The 19,815-nt window shown below is 38.1% G+C and overlaps 1 protein-coding gene across 4 annotated transcripts in view; it reads left to right on the top strand.

Annotated features, from left to right (window-relative positions):
* The first annotated feature begins 685 nt into the window (after positions 1-685).
* The window catches only part of Sec23ip (SEC23 interacting protein), a 45,206-nt gene continuing 26,076 nt past the window's right edge, over positions 686-19,815 (top strand). Inside the window, exons 1-8 of one of the 4 annotated variants that reach the window (XM_040272000.2) lie at positions 812-947; positions 2,565-2,614; positions 6,347-6,876; positions 10,113-10,323; positions 11,070-11,263; positions 14,931-15,020; positions 15,870-15,990; positions 17,805-17,894. In XM_040272000.2, coding sequence (XP_040127934.2) covers positions 2,608-2,614; positions 6,347-6,876; positions 10,113-10,323; positions 11,070-11,263; positions 14,931-15,020; positions 15,870-15,990; positions 17,805-17,894 — 1,243 coding nt within the window. In that variant the 5' untranslated portion in view covers positions 812-947; positions 2,565-2,607. Of the gene's footprint in view, positions 948-2,564; positions 2,615-6,346; positions 6,877-10,112; positions 10,324-11,069; positions 11,264-14,930; positions 15,021-15,869; positions 15,991-17,804; positions 17,895-19,815 lie in introns of all 4 variants that reach the window. The other 3 variants (XM_021723356.3, XM_013356590.4, XM_005320727.5) reach the window with 3 other exon arrangements.

Here is a 19,815-nt window from a genome sequence, read left to right as displayed (position 1 = left end):
CTCCGCTGAAAGAGTGCTTATGGTACTTTTTCTTTAATAACATCTAACTATGCAAGATCATAATTATGTTCAAATTATTTGCGCTGCATTTTGGATTCAATTTGTCAAGACTACTGTGGATACATATAGAAAGCATTTTGAAATGTCATATCCTTAAATTTCAGTCCTCTATTTTATTTTTTAAAGAGATGTCTTTAAAAACTTAATGGTTTTACTATTTTCATTTCTGTGCCAACGACAGGAGTTCAGCTCAGTTCTGTCCGGAAGGGCGGGAGGGTGCTAGAACAGAAGAATTTGGCTCCACCTTGGCTGCGATTGCCTCCACTGCTTTTTCCCCCTGCCCTCCCTTTGAGCACTCTGCTATCTTGTCCTGACGTATTCCACTGTACCTCCAAAATCTTGCCAGTTAAACTATCCCTTCGGTACTTTCAGGAAGCCCAGAGCGCCGCCCGCAATCTGTGACTTTCAACGTCTATTTGAGGTTTTACCTGAAACCCGCAGCAGCCACACCCCCAAAGGCCTGCCCCAATCGCAGTCCTCCGTCTCATACTGCGCCTGCGCAGAAAATGAGCGACTCACGTGCGGATTCGGGCCTGAAGCTGCTGCCGCCATGTTGATTTTTGGCAGCACGGGCTGGCGAAGGAAAAGGGCCCTCGGCCAGCCTCTTGGAGTGCTGGCCCCTGTGCGCAAGTGCGGAAGTGCGCTGGCCCAAGGGTGACCGGTTTCCGGCCGGTGGTGCCGCACCGGCTTCCCGCAGACGTGTAACGGACGGTGGGCCGCAGCCATGGCCGAGAGGAAATCTAACGGTGGCAGTGGCGGCGCCTCCACCTCCTCGTTGAGCACTAACTTACTCTTCTCCTCCTCGGCCACGGAGCTCAGCTTTAACGTGCCCTTCATCCCAGTCACCCAAGCCGTCGCGGCCCCGGCCTCCCTGCTCTTGCCCGGAGGTAGGAGGGGAGGGCTGTCCCGCGGGGTGGGCGTGTGCGGGGAGCCGGGCCGCCCGGCTACGAGGCTCGGACGCGAGGCTCTCCTCTGCCGCGTCTCGATCCGGGCTCCTGCTGGGGCCAGCAGTGCCAGCTTTAGAGGGCGGGGCCCAGGTGATGTGGCTGGCTGGTCGTCAAAGGAGCCGCCTGTCCGGGTTGTCTATAGTGCCCCGACACTCGTGCCTTGGCATTCCACTGGTCCTCGGTGAACACCTACTGTGTGCTGAGTGCTGGCAGGGATGCAGATTATTAGTCGCCTTCTCCTAGGGTACGGTCAGGCATCCTCCTAGGAGACTTCAGGATATAGTAGGTTATCTCTCCTAGGAGATGGTAAGTTACCTCCAGGGTGGACGGTGTCCCTTTTCTGGAGTACAGAAGGCTCTTTTCTACTAGGAGACTCCAGAATTACAAAAAACTGTCCTACGAAGGACGTTGTCCCCTTCTAGTGTAAAGTATAGTATTTGCAAACTGTAGACACAATGTATTCCTCATTTTTCAAGGTAGTGCATCAGTTCCTGAAAGAAGGGTTTTCTTGTCCTTTTAGGCCCCCATTTCTCTGTGTACCTCTAGCTTTTTGTAGTAATGTCTAGGGTGATTGCTTTTTGGTAATTATATAGCATAACCAAGGCCGTAGTGTTGAGTAGTACAGGCTGTGTTCCAGTCCTGGCTCTGCCAGTATGATGTGTGACCTCAGTCATGATACTTTACCTCTCTATGCTTCAATTTTCATATATGTTCAGACTTATGGCATTGTCCTGAGAAGTGAATTAATTTCTATAAAACAGCATAGTACCTTGCACACATGTAAATGTGAACTGAACATGTTTGCCTCTTCATTTGGACTGAGGCTTGTTGAAATTTGCGGCTGTGACTTAATTACCTTTCTCCTTAATTTATTTATTTTGATGCGTTAATTAATTGCCTTTTTATTTCTAGAATCTTATTTGGTGTCTAGCACATAGGTCCTCTTTAAGTGCTGTTTTTTTTTTCTAGTGAATAATTTATTACTGTTTGAAGGACTAAGGAAAATCTCATGGAGAAGTGGAGAACGACTTCAGCAATACATTAAAGTTCTTCTCCTGTTGTTTCTTCTTGGTGCTTGTCACTACCTGACATATATGCATATTTATTTCCCCCCACCAGAAACCTAAGCGCCATGAAAGCAGGGTCTTGGTTTTACTCACTAGCATATATATGCCCAATGCCTGGAATGCAGTAGACAATGCAGCAGATACTTATTGAATGCATGGGAGGGTGGGCATCAGGAATATGTATGTCTCATTTAGGCAGTGTGGTCAAAAGACTAGATGTTGCTGTCTTTGGTGAAGAACTAGCATGGCTAGAGCAGAGTGCTGTGGGAGGATCTAGGAGTAAATGAGGCCATGCTTGGGGTTTTTGTATAATCCTCTGCTCCATAAATATTGTTTGGTTTATGTCCATCTTCCTTGTTATACAGTATTTAGTTTTTGTGTGTCATTGTCAGTTGTTGCTAGACATTGTCATTGTAAGGACAGAGTAATTACATCTGTCTTTAAAACTCTTTGTTTCTTGAAGACAGACCTTTTTTTTTTTTTTTTTCAGATTTGTTTTTGCTGTATTGGGGTCCAAACCCAGGGCTTCCAGCATGATAGGCAAGTGTTCTATCACTGAGCTATATCCTCAGTCCCTTTTGTTTTATTTTGAAACAGTCTCATTTAAGTTGCCCAGGCTGGCCTCATACTTGTTGTCCTCCTGCATCAACTTCCCAAGTAGCTGGAATTATCGGCGTATGCCATACTGTGTTTGGTTGAAGTTTTTTTTTGTGTGAGTGTGAGAACATGAATAGATTTTAGAACTAAAATTCCATAACAAGTATTTTTCCACCTCTAAAAATTTTTTTCGTAGTTAGAGATTCTTTCAGAAAATATGTGGAGGTAAAGAAGAACCTGACTCCTTGGAAGCAATAGTTAATCATATCATTAAAAGAGGCACACAGGAATAATTTCGTGCATTCACCAAATGGATTGAGCAGCTTCTCTTTGCCATGCTCTGTTTCATATGTCACAGAGACACAGAAATGCAGATAGCTCTTCCCTCAATGACTGCACAGTACATATGTATACACAAATGCCCACCTGGGTAAGCAGTTGTAGCACAGGCCTAGAAAGCTAGAATAAGGGATGGATAGGCTGCTGTGAACACAGTGGGTCTCAGCTGGTGAGTGGGAAGGGCATGTCCCTTAGGCCTCAGGGCCTCACGGGAGTTGATAGTTGAGCTGTCTATTGAAGGGTACATAGAAATGAGGGCATCTGCATAGGTGAGAAAACTTCCAGGCTTGGAGGAGTTGGTGGTGGGTTGTGTGGGGCAGGGATGGACCTCTTCTATCTCCTGTTCTGTCCTCTAGCTCCCCGACCCAAGTAAGTCACTTTGACTAGAGGGTTTGCAGGGGAGTGGTGCTTGGGGTCTGTGGGCTATAAGTACTGTATTAAAGAGTTTGAAGAAAAAAAAAAAAGGAGTTTGTAGTTCATCCTGAGGGGTATGGGGAACCTTTGAAGGATGTTAATAAGGCAATAAAATGAGAAGTGTGTTTCAGAAGGACTAAAGTTTTCTTAGATTGCATTGGAATAAGGCTGACTAAACTAAGAATGGTCATTTGGGTGGCCATTGTACTTCAGATAGGAGCAAATGGCATCTAGCCCAGGTGACTGACATTGGGTATGGAGAGCAGGGAACCAGATGGGAGAGATTTTTAGTCTATAAAGTTTTGACTCACTGGTGGTCAGATTATTAGCTTTGTCAGTGCAGAGGTCTGTTCTTGTTCAGTTTTGGCTCTAAGACTAAGCTCTGTACCTGGCACATATGGGGTGCTGTATAAATATTTATTGAAGAGCATTCGATTAAATGAAGGGTATTAGAGGAAGGGTCTGACAGACTCGAGGTTTTTGCTGAAATCTTGATGTTGTTGGTGAACTCCTGTTGAGATTGTAAGAACCGGTGAAAGGACATGGGTGGGGCTAAGATTGTGGCTCAGTGGTAAAGCACTTGCCTAGCAGGTATGAGGCACTGAGTTTGATTCTTAGTACCGCATATAAACAAATAGAATAAAGACCATTGATAACTAAAAGAATATATATTTTTTTAAAAAGGACATGGGGTGGTCAATGAAATAAATTTAGTGTTTTTTTTAAAATATTTTTTAGTTGTCAGTGGACCTTTATTTTGTTTATTTTTATGTGATACCGAGGATTGAACTCAGTGCCTTACACATGCTAGGCAAGCACTCTACCACTGAGCCACAACCCCAACCCCATAAATTTAGTTTTAAGCCTATTAAATTGAAGCATATGAAGCTGCATCTGTCAGAAATATTGAAGGAGTGATTAAAAAATAGCTTCTGGAACACATGTCAGTCTTGGTTTGAGACAGTTGGTAGAGTCCTGAGTATAGACTGCTCATGAACATTGTGTCCTGAGGGCTAGAGTGTGGCTCAGTGGTGGGGCACTTGTCCAGTATGCATGAGGCCCTGGGTTCAATCCCAATGCTGCAGAAAACAATAAGCAAACAAAACCTCAGGGGAAGCTAACAGAATGTTGTTATTTCATTTATGATTGATACTAATTAGAAACATATTTCTTGGACCAGGTTAATTTCAAATTCTCTTAAAGGGTGAAAGATAGCACATAAGGCCCTCCCCCTCTTCCCATCACACACAGTTTATTGTTGAGGGATGAGCTAAGAAATACAGAGAAATCCAAGTAAGGTTCACAGGAAGGTGAAGGTTAGGTGGAAACTGGAAATACATTAGAAAAGTAGAAAGAGAAAAGCAGACAGAGTCTTGAATAGGAAGGATTTTTTTTTTTTTTTGATACAAAGAAACAAGTTTTAGGAGTCTTTTAAATAGTACCATGCAGGGCTGGGTTGTGGCTCAGTGTAACGAGGCCCTGGGTTCCATCCTCAGGACCACATAAAAATAAATAAATAAAACTACCGTATTGTGTCCAACTACAATTAAAGTAAATATTAAGAAAAATAGTACCATGCTGATCATAATCCAAAAGATTCAATCCCTAATGCCATAATCTTGTGAGTCTTTTGGGATGATGGTTCAAACATGTATAGTGGAGTGTCTTGGTAGTTTGGTGTATGTGAAATCTAAGGGGAGCAGCCTAGGCACTCAAGGCAGAATCTCCTGTGAGCCCAGTGGTCTTCTCAGCAGAGGTCAAGGAGGAGCACAAAGCTTGGCAAGCCTCCAATGACAGGGACCACTGTGTACTTGTGTGCTGGGAGAGAGGCCACCCTCTGAGGGACTCCATGCCTCCAGTGGTAGGAGATAAGAAGGATAAGACAGGAGAAAGAAAGGAGAAGGACGAAAGCTGCAAGCTCAGGGCTTGCGAAAGTTCAGTGAGGAAGAGCAGGGTGGACTTTGTAGGTCATGTGGAGGGTATATGCTTTTATTTTATTCATGAGTTGGTAGCAGAACAAAAGAAAATCCTTTGATTTAATACCCACAGTGAAGATTAAGTTGGGCAAAGAGAGATGAGAACTTCCTTAGAAAAATGGCTTTCCTAGCTATCTGGTGTTCTGAAATGACTAATTATTTGGTTGTGACACTGTATGATGTTAGGGATGGAAATTAAGGTTGACATATTTTTCTTTGGGAATACACATAACATGTTCATTTGTATAATAAGTGCTTTGTAAGTAAGAGCCCTGTTACACCCCTTCTTGTCCACAGAGTTAATATGTACTTTAGTTTCTCTTCGTGACTGTAGAAATTAAGATGATGTGCATTTGGGTGATGGAATAACATTTGAGTCATATTTTACCAGGGAGAGAAAGAATTTATAATAATATGTAAAAGTAATAAATAATATGTATGGGTGTGATGGCGCATGCCTGTAATCCCAGCAGCTTGGGAGGCTGAGACAGGAGGATTGTAAGTTTAAAGCTAGCCTCAGCAACCTCGAGGTGCTAAGCAACTCAGTGAGACCCTGTCTCTAAAGGGTGGGGATGTGGCTTAGGGCTTGAGTGCCCCTGAGTTCAATCCCTGGTACACCCCTCTCCCCCCCAAAAAAAGTTGTAGGTATAGTTAATATTTCTGTTTTTAAAAGCACCTCTGTAAAAACATTTATTTAAAAAGTATGAAAGAGTATATACCAAAATGTGATTGTCTCTGGGAGGTGGGCTTATCAATGAATTGTATATTTTCTTGCTTTTGATTTTTTCCTATGAATATTTTCTAGATTTTCATTTCAAAGAAATGAAAAGCAGAAATATGAGTTTGATTAATATGTAAGAGGTAGAATTGCTGGATTTTCCTTACAGAATTATATCTACAGAATGTTAGAAAACTTTAAATCATTTGCTCTCCTGTTCTGTTTCAGAGGATTCCACAGATGTGGGTGAGGAGGACAGCTTCCTCGGTCAGACTTCTGTTCACACATCTACCCCACAGACATTTAGTTACTTCTCTCAGGTATCAAGCAGTAGTGATCCTTTTGGGAATATTGGACAGTCACCCTTAACAACTGCAGCAACATCGGTTGGACAATCTGCATTCTCCAATTCCCCAACTGCTCTCCCTTTTACAACTGGATCCCAAGATGTGTTGAATGCATTTCCACCATCTGTATCGAAGCCTCCATATGGTGCTCCACCTTCCCCACAGATGGGAATGAATACTTACCTGCCTTCTCAGCCAAGTAGTCTCCCTCCTTCAAATTTTGGGAGCCCATCCCAAGGAACCCCCCAAGGGTTCAATCCATATCGCCATACCCCTGTCAGCAGCAGGGCTAATCCATATATTGCACCACCACAGCTGCAACAGTGCCAAACACCAGGCCATCCCTCTCACCCTCCACCCTCTGGACCCCCTATGCAGATGTACCAGACGCCTCCAGGATCTTTGCCACCGGTATGTAGATAGGTTTTGTGTCCTAATTATTCACTCTTACTTTTTTTCTCTCACCTTGGCCAATGTTTGAAAGAACTTTTGTGTGTTTTATAATTCAAATGAGAATGAGTTATGCTTTTTGTTTTTTATGATTTTTTTTTCCATAAAAGTAAATGGAATAGGATTTATTTGGTTTCAAATAGATAGGACTCCCACAAGACAGGGGACTGATAGCAAGTTTTTCATGAAAAAGAAAAATCCTTTAAAGCAATGGTTATTGCACTTAAAACATCTGATAGAAATAAGTGCTTTGATTCACTGGCCACCTAAAAATACGTGAGTTGGTAATTTCAAAGACATCATTACTCTTACCAATTTAAATTGACCCTTTTTGCTAAAGTTTTATTTAAGTCACATGAACCAAAAGGCATTTGGATCCATGTGTGAAATTTACTCATTTGTACTCATTTGGCTGTAAGCCAACTTTTATTTTGGTATTGGGGATTGAACTCAGGGGCACTTGACCACTAAGCCACATCCCCAGCCCTGTTGTATTTTATTTAGAGATAGTCTCACTGGGTTGAGACCTCATTACTGCTGAGGGTGGCTTTGAACTCTAAATCCTCCTGTCTCAGCCTCCTGAGCCGCTGGGATTATAGGCGTGCACCATTGCACCCACCTCTAAGCCAACTTTGATACCATGCACATGCTGTATAGACACAACCACATATGTAGATACCATAGGTAATACTCAGGAGTGCACAAGTACACATAAAACAGACAGTAAACAAAGATGTTGTAGTTGGGGCTGAGAATATAGCTCAGTTGGTAGAGTGCTTGTCTTGCATGCACAAGCCCTGGATTCAATCCCTAGCACCAAAAAAAAAAAAAAAAAAAAAAGATGCTTGTAGTTGTTTAGCAGGTATTAGAGCTAAAACAACTATAGATGTTTATTAGACTCTATTAGATTCAACCCTTTAGAAATTAAAATAGAGCCTGTTGTGACACAGATTTTTACTTTTATGATTTAGAAATGGGGTAGGTCTGTATAGGTAGATATATTAGGCACATAGTCTGTCAGCCATGGTGGATGCTGAAATCAAAGGTTCAAGTGGCCACTTGTCCTCCATGGGGGTCAGATTCACTTTTGTCATCACCACTGTTTATTTCAACTTTGTAAGTTACATGCTTTGAAGTTTATTTTACCTGTTTGCTGATGTAATAATTGATTTTAATGAGTTAGTGCAGTTTTTAGGGTAAGATACTACTAATAAATGTTACCTAGGAACACATGAGAGTTGAGGCAATTATTGTCTTAACAGAGTGCCAGCTTCTCATCTCCTAATTTACTATTTAATACAAATACTCAATTATAGGGACAAAAATTGATTTCTCCAGTAATTTATATTTACACGGCATTTGGATCCAGTCAGTTAAATTCTATCTGAAGGAGGGTAATGGAATAACATTTACCTTAAGTAAATTTTGTGAATTTTCTTTATGCTTTTTTCCCCACGAATTGTTCATCTGACTTCCAGAGGAGGCTATATAAAATAAAAAGAGAGATGAAAAGAATTAAGCACCCAACCCAATGTGGGAGAGAATGACAATATGTCTCCTGGAGATATGCTTTTTTAGGGATTGAACTCAAGACCTAATGTATGCTAGGTAAACACTGTACTACTGAGTTACTTCCTACGCCCTGGAGATCTACTTTATTATTTAAATCATACTAGTATACAAATTCTTGATAATGTTGGGTTTCATCATACATTAGAAGTAACCAAATTTCTGGGTTTTGTTTTTTTTTCCCACCAGACCTGGGAGTTGAACCCAGGGGCACTTAACCATTGAGCCACATCCCCAGCTCCCCCCCCCACACACACACATTTTTTTTTTATTGGTGCATTATACTTTCATATTAATGTAATTTATTATTACATATTTATACATGCATACAATATGACAATATAATTTGACTAATATCACTCTTTACCACTTCCTTTCCCTCTATCCCTTATCCTTTCCTCTACTGATCTCCCTTTGATTTTTAGGAGATCAACCCCCACCTTTGTTTTCCTTTTTCCTTTTTCCTCTCTAGCTTTTGCATATGAGTGAAAACACAGGACCCTTAACCTGAGTTTGACTTAACCTGAGTTTGACTTATTTTGCTTAACATGATGGTTTCTAGTTCCATTCATTTTCCTGCAAATGCCATAACTTCATTCTTTATGGCTAGATAAAACTCCATTGTGTATCTGTATCACATTTCTTTATCCATTCATCGTTGATGAACAACTAGGGTCAGCTAGGAACACTTTTACACTGTTGGTGAGACTATAAATTAGTGCAACCACTGTGGAAGTCAGTATGGAGGCTCCTCAAAAGACTAGATTCTACACTGATTTCCATAGTGATTGTACTAATTTATAGGCTCATCAAGAGTGCAAAAGTGTTCCTTTCTCTCCACATCCTCTCTAGCATTTATTATTATTTGTATTATTATTTTTATTTTTTTTGGTACTGGGGATTGAACCCAGGGGAACTCTAACCACTGAGCCACATCCCCAGACATTTTTATATTTTATTTAGAGACAGGTCTTGCTAAGTTGCTTAGAGCCTCACTAAGTTGTTGATGCTGGCTTTGAACTCGTGATCCTCCTGTCTTAGCCTCTCAAGCTGCTGGGATTACAGGTGTGCAACACTGTGCCCAGTTATTATTTGCATTCTTTTTTTTTGTACCAGGGATTGAAGTTGGGCATTTGACCATTGAGCCATATCCCCAGCCCTATTTTGTATTTTATTTAGAGATAGAGTCTCATGGAGTTGCTTAGCACATTGCTGTTGCTGAGGCCAACTTTGAACTCGAAATCCTACTGCCTCAGCCTCCTGAGCATGAGTGCTGCTGGGATTACAGGTGTGCACCACTGTGCCCTGCTTTCTATTTGTATTCTTGCTGACAAGAATACAAATAATAATAATCTCATATGGATACATATCCTTTAAAAAATAGTCTTTATTTTTGTGAACATATGTTACTAAATTTTTTTCTAAAACATTTTTAATGGCTTTAGAAAATGCCAATATTTGAATGAATATAATGTACAACAAATATTTGGTGTACATCCTTGGTAAATTTTTGTAATTATTATTACAAAAAGTATGTAGGATAATTATTACTAATGTCAGTTTGAGTCTGAAGCATATTCAAAATAATTCTTTTGGACAAACACAACATTCTTTGTTTTCCCCTTTAGATTCCTCCTTCAGTGCAGTCACCAACACAGCAGCAGGTACTTGCTAGACCTGTGGGTCCCTCTGTGCCAGGGCCGCCACCTTTTGTACTTCAAAATCAATATGAACCTGTTCAACCCCACTGGTTTTACTGCAAGGAGGTAGAATATAAGCAACTATGGATGCCTTTCAGTGTGTTTGACTCTTCAAATCTTGAAGAAATTTATAATTCTGGTAAGAACCTATCATGGATCATTTGTTTCCAGGAAGAAAAGGAATGAGATGTGATTGATACTAATGTAAATCACAAGTTATCTGAGCAAGGTATCTGAAGAACTGGTTTAGTAAATTGTTTAAAGGTGTTTTAAATCAGAGAAGTAGAGTAGGTCATATAATCCAAGTTTCAGTTTTCCTATTTTTCTTATTCATTTGTAGTTTTGAATAAAAGCGTTTTCTGTGGAATTCTTATTCTGGAATATTGGCTCTGTGAAAAAAGTGTTGCATGGTCAGATTGGTTTGGGAATTCTGCTTCTATATCCATCTTGAGAGACGATGCACAGGAATGCCTTAAGGCTCTGAGAAATATGTAGAAATATATTTCTTTGTTTATTATGTGATTATGGGTTTTGAAATCATGTATTAACTCTGGAAACACTTTATGGAGCATTGCTGTTTATAAATATTTACTGCTTTGATTAAAAAAAAATCCATGTGTTATTTGTTTTTTTGTTTTTTTTTTTTTTGTGTGTGTGTTATTTGTTTTATGATCACATTTTTAAAATTTGCCCTGGCTATTTCTTTTCCACTTAAGAAGAGTCGTGATTTTAAACAGTACAGATTAGTCTTAAACTTCTTTTTTTTTTTTTTTTAAAGTGAGCTCAGTTTTTAATCTTTAAGCATTGATTAGTTACTGCATTCTTATTAATCATTTTTAAATATGCCTCATAACTTTTGTGGAAAATGTGTTCTTTGTTTTTTAGTCCAGCCAGATCCTGAGAATGTGATCCTAGGTACAGATGGAGGGCGCTATGATGTTTACCTCTATGACCGAATGAGAAAAGCTGTGTACTGGGAGGAGGAGCCTGCTGAAGTGAGACGCTGTACTTGGTTTTACAAGGGGGACACAGATAGCAGATTTGTTCCCTATACAGAGGAGTTCAGTGAAAAACTAGAGGTATGAGTGCTTTATTCATATAATGCTTTTCATGTAAATCCTGTAAGTATTGGAACCTTATGTGACATCACTCACTGGAGTTGATTTTTATTTGCAAGGTAGCCTATCTTGATGCTGTTTACAAAAGATGATTGCTTTTAAAGTGGTGCCAGCATTCATGATGTGCTTATTGTAGCTTCCATGTCTAAAGTTAGATTTCTGTGTTTTTCAGGGGCACGTCATAGATCTAATAAGCTGTTTATATCAGACCTTCAAAAGAACTTAAACAGGCCCAGTGACATGCCCGTAATCCCAACAGCTCGGGAGGCTGAGACAGGAGGATCGAGAGTTCAAAGCCAGCCTCAGCAATAGTGAGGTGCTTAGAAACTCAGTGAGACCCTGTCTCCAAATAAAATACAAAATAGGGCTGGGGATGTGATTCAGTGGTTAAGTGCTCCTGAGTTCAATCCCCGGTACCAATAAATAAATAAATAGTCATTTAAAAAAAAACAAAAACATAGGATGCAGGGATTTGATGTTGACAATAGATGCCAGGCATTGAGACATTTTTCATATTAATATTTAGTAAAGCTTGAAATTAAATTATCATTTGTGACAATAAATATGAAACAGAATAGAAAGAAATATCAGTAGACTTAACCATCTTAAAACTGGTGGTTATAGCTGGGTGCGTATATGCATGTCTGTAGTCTCAGAGACTTGGGAGGCTTGAGGCAGGAGGATTGCAAGTTTGAGACTCTGTCTCATAGTAAAAAGAGCTGGGAATGTATAGTGCTCCTGGGTTCAGTCTCCAGTATGACAACAAAAGAAAATCCAAAAAAACTACTGGTTAAAATCTTTGTATGTAATTGTGTCAATTTATTATAATAATTCTACTTTATAAAGTAGAATTGTTGAGTGTTAAATATTTGAAAAGTTAAATGAATTTAGTTGCATACTTGGGAAGTTAGAACATTTTAGTTGATTTTTTTTTTTTTAAATTTAGTAATTCTTTAAGCTTGTAGAAAACACCATGGGCCTCTAAAATATTAATTGTATTTTGAATAATTTTAAGCAAGGGATAAGACTTGTATTTTGTTTAGGAGCTGACTGTTCAAATCTCATTATAAAATTAATAATTTTTTTCCCTTGAGAAACATATAATAGAAATAAAAAAATTTAACCATAGTCTTATCACTTTTTCAAATTATACTCTATTTAAAAAAAATGTTTTCGGGGGCTGGGATTGTGGCTCAGTGGTAGCGCGCTCACCTAGCACGGGCAGGACCCACGTTCGATTCTCAGCCCCACATAAAAATAAAGGCATTGTGTTGTGTCCATCTACACCTAAAAAATAAAATGTTTTCTAGGGCCTGGGGTTGCAGCTCATTGGTTGAGTACCTGCCTACCATGTGTGAGGCACTGGGTTTGGTTCCTCAGCACCACATAAAAATGAATAAATAAAATAAAGGTGTTGTGTCCATCCACAACTTTAAAAAATTAAAAAGATACATCTACATTAAAAAAATGTTTTCTAGATTGTTCTTCATCTATCCGTGTACATATTTTTTTCTAACAATTACAGATTTTTTTTGTGTGTGGGTATCTTGCTTTTTTTTTTTTTTTTTTTAATGTAGCAGGGATTGAACCCAGGGTCACTTAATAACTGAGCCACATCCCTAAACTTTTTAATTTTATTTTTTTAAATTTTAGGCAGGGCCTTGCTAAGTTGCTGTGGCTGGCTTTGACCTTGTGACCCTTCTGCCTCAGCCTCCCTATTTGCTGGGATTACAGGAGTGCACCACTGTACCCAACCCTGCCCCTAAATTTTAGATGAAAGATCAAACTAGTAAAAGTAACTAAGACCAATTGAAAGTATTGCTTTCGTGATCTTACTCTTCAGAAAAGATGTACTATAATTTATGTATTATATGTAAGTACTGTAAGTTATGTATTAAAAGGGAGTTTAAAGTGAAGGTAATTCTTAAGAGGGTGAGCCTTTTCTTTCTTCCATTTTTGTGGTCTATTTATTTATAAATAAATAGGTTAAAAATTAGAAAAAAATGAAAAGGTCAAAAGTACAGAATCCTGATGAAGAGGGATTGTTACTGAATGATTGCCCAGGACACAAAAAGAAAGACTTATATTTTGACGTGATTCTCAAATAATCAATTACTAAATTTTTTTTTTTTTTTTTTTTTTGCCATACGGGGGATTAAGCTCAGGGCCTCATGCATGTTAGGCAAGTGCTCTATGACTGAGCCCATTACTAAAAAAAAACCAAAAAACAAAAAACAAAACTCTAGTAATCTATACTTGTGAATTAGCAAAATTAAAAAACAGACATTATAGACTGGGTATGTCAGGGGTTCCCCATTACCTCCTGTTAAATCTGTCTTCAAGAGGCCTTCAGACCTTTACAGAAAGCAGAATAATGTATCTGAAGGAGGAGAAAGAGAAATGGTTGCACAGTCAATATTTGGGAGTTGGAAAGTCTTGGATGGGAGTGAACCACCATTCTACTATTTGCTCCTAACTGGTTGTGTAATCTTTTTTTTTTTTTGTAGTGGTAATGGGAATTGAACATAGGGGTACTTTACCACTGAGCTATATCCCCAACCCTTTATTTATCTATTTATCTATCTATCTATTTATTTATTATTTTGTGACAGAGTGTCACTAAGTTGCTTAGAGTCTCATTAAGTTGCTGAGGCTGGCCTTGAACTTGGATCCTTCTGTCTCAGCCTCCTAAGTTGCTGAGATTGTAAGTGTGCACTACCACACTCACTTGATTATATGATCTTATGTAACTCTGTGCAGTGCATAAACTGCCTGTTATTCGTTGAATAGTGTTCCCTTCCCCTTTTGTCCCCAAATCATATGTTGAAGTTCTAACCACCAGTACCTCAGAACATGAGCTTAATTTGAAATAGTGTCACTGCAAATGTAATTAGTTAAGATGAGATCATACTTGAGTAGGGCAGACCTCTGATCAGTCTGGTGTCTTCATAAAAAGACAGCCATGTTAAGACAGAGGGGGGCATGCCACATGATGATGGAGGCTTAGATTGGAGATCATTGCAAGCCAGAAATGCCAAAGGTTGCAGGCAACCACCAGAAACTGAGAAGAGGCAAGGGGGATTTCTTGTTTCAGAGGGACCAGAGCCCTCCTAACACCTTGATTTTTGGACTGCTAGCCTCCAGAAATTTTGTTTTAAGCTGCCCAATTTGTGGTACTTTGTGTTTGAAACTTCAGAAACTAATTCACTGTCCAAAACCTTGGTTTTTCTTTTTACACAGTGGGGACAATAATATTTAGAAATGATTGAGAGTGGGCTGGGGATGTGGCTCAAGCGGTAGCGCGCTCGCCTGGCATGCGTGCGGCCCGGGTTCGATCCTCAGCACCACATACCAACAAAGATGTTGTGTCCGCCGAGAACTAAAAAATAAATATTAAAAATTCTCTCTCTCTCTCTCTCTCCTCTCTCACTCTCTCTTTAAAAAAAAAAAAGAAATGATTGAGAGTAATAACTTAAATGAGGTAATTATATATAAAGTAATTAAAAAGTAGGGTTACAGTAAATCAGAGCTGCTATTTTTGTCACAATCCTGGTTTTCCTTGTGCCCCACACTCTTGATGTGATACAGATTTGTCATACTGGATTATATGTTTTTTACTTTATCGTAGGCAGAATATAAAAAAGCTGTAACCACAAATCAGTGGCACCGCAGATTAGAGTTTCCAAGTGGAGAGACCATTGTTATGCACAATCCAAAGGTAATGTTGCTTAAAGTGTGAGGTTCATTTTAATCATACTTTGCTGTATGGGTGTGATTTTTCAGTGAAACTTTTTTATCCTGTGCTTATCTGCCCTTGATGGTTTGTTTTAACCTTTCAAGTAAAAAAAAAAAAAAAATAGTATGCTTTCTTTTTCTTTTTTTTATTGTCTCCGTAAACTTTTCTTGTTTTCAAAAATAATTGATTAGTAGTGTTTTCATACTTTGATTTGCCACATTTAATTTCTCTGATCCCTAGGTCCTTGCCTCCAGTAATGTTATTCCACATGAATTTTTAGATGAAATAATTTATGCAAAGCATCTAGAATAGGGCTTGGCATATGGTAGCTTCTGAGAACAGACTTTTTATTCATTTATTTTTAAAGAAAAATATAAAAGAAAAGTAAGTCATCCTAAACACTTTTCTAGTCCTTATTGATACCAGTGTAAATAAAAAATTCATATGTTCACAATAAATTTAAACAGTGTAAAATAGTATCAAGTGAAAAATGAGAACCTCCTACTTTTTGTTTTTTTACATGAACACAGACTTACATAAAATTATCTGTACTTTTTTTTTTTTTTGAAATAGAAATTTCTGTATGGCACAGGGCTGAATTTAATCAGTTGACTTAATGATAGATTTCTTCCTGAAAAGTGGTCGGTTTAAGTTTTTGTAGTTGAGACTGAATTCGTAAATTAATTGGGAATCTTGCCATTTAATACTGCAACTAGATTATAAGCTGTCTTACTATGAGGCATATTTTCTATGTATTAAAATACATTGCTTAGCCTGCATTGGAAAAGAATGTGCCATTGAGCTTTGTCATAATCCTATTGTATCTTGAAGGTTATTGTTCAGTTCCAGCCTTCTTCAGTGCCCGACGAGTGGGGGACCACACAGGATGGACAGACAAGGCCCAGGGTTGTAAAACGTGGGATTGACGACAACCTTGATGAGATTCCTGATGGTGTGTATAGTTTGTTAGGAGAGGAGTCTTTTTTAGTCATCTGTATTGGAACATCATTCTTTAGAAAGATAAAAGAAGAAATACTTATTAGGATTATCTACTATAGTATGCAGAAATCAGCCAATTTCACACATATCTTTCTTATTTAGTACTTTTATATCTTTATTTTTAAATTTATAATTCTGGCACAATGATGTACATCTGTAATCTCAGTGACTGAGGAAGACTGAGGCAGGAAGATTGCAAGTTTGAAGCCAACTTCAACAAGACTCTCAGCAACTTAGTGAGACCCTTTCTCAAAAAAAAAAAAAGGATTCAGGATATTACTCAGTAGTAAAGCACCCCAGGTTTAATCCCTAGTACCAAAAAATTTTTTAAAAATAAAAATAAATAAATAGTTGGGCATGGTGACTCAGATCTATAATCCCAGTGACTTAGGAGGCCAAGGAAGGAAGATTGGAAGATCACAAGTTCAAATAGGGAGACCTTGTCTTAAAATAAAAAGGGCTGGGAAGGAAGTTCATTCCTAACCCCTGGGTTCAATCCCCAGTACCAAGATAAATAAGTAAATAAATAAATTTGGAATTATGTTGAATATTTGCACACCACATAATATAGATTCTAAATATGTATTGTGAAGAATCATTTTTGCTGGTTGGAACTAAGATTTTGGAGTTGTGCTTTCATACATTTTCATACATCATGTTACTCTAGCATGGGGGTTGGCAAACTTTTAGGCTTTGCAGGTCATGTGGACTCTTGCCACCGCTCAGCTTTGCCATTATAGTTTGAAAGTGTTTCTAGAATGTATTTAGACAAATGGACATAGCTGTGTTCCAGGAAAACTTTATTTACAAAAACAGATAGTGGGCAAGATTTGGCCTGTAGACCGTAGTTTGCCAACCCCTGCCCTAGTGTATGTGCTTTGGTTTCCCCTAAGAGAGTGGGTTTATTTTGATAATTACACACATTTCATTTTTGTCTAATAAAATTATAAAATAAATGGGTATTATTAAATCTGAGTGAAAAAAAGATTTGATTTGGAAATGTTCCTATAGTACTTGTGAATCAAGGTATAGAGTTCTGGGAAAGTTTTGAAAGTATTATTACTGACTTTATGTAGTAGGATTGAAACCAGGGACTTGTGAATGCTAGGAGAGTGCTGTACTGCTAAGCTATATTGCCAGCCCCTTAAAGTTTCATATTGATAGTTCGCTTCTCAAGGTGGGGCTTAGTGTTCTGGGGAGGTGTATTTTATTTTTATTTTCTTTGCTAGTGCTGGGATTGAATGCCAGGCCTTGTATGTACAAGCATATACTTTACCACTGAACTATACCCCCTGCTCTGAGGAATTCTGAAATGATCACAACATTATGGAGCCTCCATGTATACAAAACTGCTGGTTACCATATATTGATAGCCTTTTGGAACAGGTAGTCTGCTTCCTCCCCATATCAGTCTAGTGTCCTGTTAATGTGCCAAGATGGACAAATTGCTCTGATTTGATAGAGGATAACAAGTCTTATTTACTTGGAAGAGTCATGAATTTCTTTGGCCAGTTTATGATGACAAAAGGGATATCAAGAATTTTGCTATTAAGAAAACACAAACAGGGGCTGGGGCTGGGGCTCAGCGGTAGAGTGCTCGCCTAGCATATGCGAGGACCTGGGTTCGATCCTCAGCACCACATAAAAATAAAAAAACAAAATAAAGGTATTGTGTCCAACTACAACTAAAAGTAAATATTAGAAAAAAGAAAACCCAAACAATTCCCAGTTTTATGTATGTATGTATATATTTTTATTTTTAAACAGGGGAAATGCCTCAGATTGACCATTTGGTATTCATGGTGCATGGTATTGGACCTGTGTGTGACTTGCGCTTTAGAAGCATTGTTGAATGTGGTAAGTGTTAGTCATAGTTTATTTCATATAATGATCTGAGAACTAATAGAAGAGCTTTTAAATTTCATTTTTAGTTCCTGGCCACTTGCTAAAGAGTGGTAAATATTTATATGATCAGTGGGAAATACTAATTTGTACTTGATTTTCTCTTACCATATAAATAACTCATAGAATCCTGAGTTCTAAAGAATTAGAAGGGATCTTGGAAGTTAGCCTTTCTGACAGGCAGCCTCTGACTGAGTACTTCCAGCAACTTTGAGCACCTTTGCACTGAACTGATTTATAGGGAGACAGTTGTGAAAAGTTGCTTAATGAGACAGTTGTGAAAAGTTGCTTAATGAACTCATAAATCTGCCTGGATGACTTAAAATTTTTGAAGGTTCATTTTTATATCTGTGTACTAATAGTTTATATTTACTGAATACCTGATATGGGCCAAGTACCTTGTATGTAGTATGTCATTTAACCCTCACAGATACAATGGTGAGGTGTAGGTGCTATTATTGTTATCCCCCACTGTTAGGTGGAGAACTTAAGGCCCAAGGGTAAGTTCAGTTCCTTTGTGTCATAGTCAGTAACAGGTATTGGCTCTAGGACCCCACAGCAGGTAGTTTTGATTCTAGTCTTTTGGTCTTAACCCATTGTGCCATGCTTCCCCCTAGTAGAGGCATTTAAACTAAGTTTTTTTAGGCATTTATACATTCCTCTAAAACAATGAAAAGTTAAAAGAGCTTCCTAAAGGTTGGTTATTTTTTCCTAATTTTGTCATCATTTAAAAAATTTTATTTGTAAATTCTGACATTTGATATAATTGTTAACTAGCTTCAAAGATAAGACAATTTAATCAATTTAATTTTTGTTTAAACTTTTCCCTTTAATGATTTCAATGCCCTAAACAACAAAAACTGAAATAAAAGCTCTTTGAACTCTAAAAAACAAAATAATAAAACACATTGAATTTTAGGTAGAGGAAAGTGACTATAATGCACCTTTTCAAGAAAACGGTATGTGAATGAGAGTATATAATATTTTCTAAAAGGCAATTTTCATGAAATAATTTAATACTAGAAGTGTTACTGTTGTATATCAACATCATAAAATAATTAACCTTATCTTATGTAAGGATTGGGAAGAAAATGATGTAAAATTTCATTTACATTTTGTTTAATGACATTTCTTTTAAGGAAACTTATGTGGAAAAGTTTAAAACATTCTTAAGGGAAACTATATTGAATGAATAGAAAATTCATGCTATTGAATAAGACTCAATATTATGAAGATGCCAGTTATATCATTAGATTATTAAAAGTATACAAAGTTTTATTTTATAAAATTTTATATTTGGAAGAAAAAAGAAAATCTTACAGATGGCCTTGTGGTTCAGTGGTAAGAGAACTTGCCCAGCGAGTGTGAGGCACTGGGTTTGACACTCAGCACAACATTAATAAACACACACAATCACATATATTATACTAAAAAAGAAAAGAAAATCTTACAGAGTAGCAAGAATGTGAGTGAGTCCTATCAAATATTAAAATAAAACATAGGGCTGGGGATACAGAAACCTGGGGTTTGATTCCCAGCACTACATAATAAAACAGCAAGGAAACAAAACTGGCACAGAAAAAGTATAAAGAGGGGCTGAGGTTGTGGCTCAATAGTAGAGTGATCGCCTAGCACATGTGAGGCACTGGGTTTGTACCTCAGCACCACATGAAAAATGAAATAAAGTATTGTGTCCACCTACAACAACAACAACAACAACAACAAAAAGCATAAAGAAAAATGATCTGGGAAAATATATAATATATATAATTTGCAAATTATAAACCAGGCAAACTTTTAGTAGCATTGATATATAAAAACAGGAGAGAGAAAAAAAGTTAAGAACAATCCCATAGAAAAAATGTCCTGCAAGAGC

This window comes from Ictidomys tridecemlineatus, chromosome 1 (assembly GCF_052094955.1).
Source record: "Ictidomys tridecemlineatus isolate mIctTri1 chromosome 1, mIctTri1.hap1, whole genome shotgun sequence".
Taxonomy (NCBI): Eukaryota; Metazoa; Chordata; class Mammalia; order Rodentia; family Sciuridae; genus Ictidomys; species Ictidomys tridecemlineatus.
The sequence above is the reverse complement of the archived record's forward strand: the minus strand, read 5'-3'. Positions and strand labels throughout refer to the sequence as shown.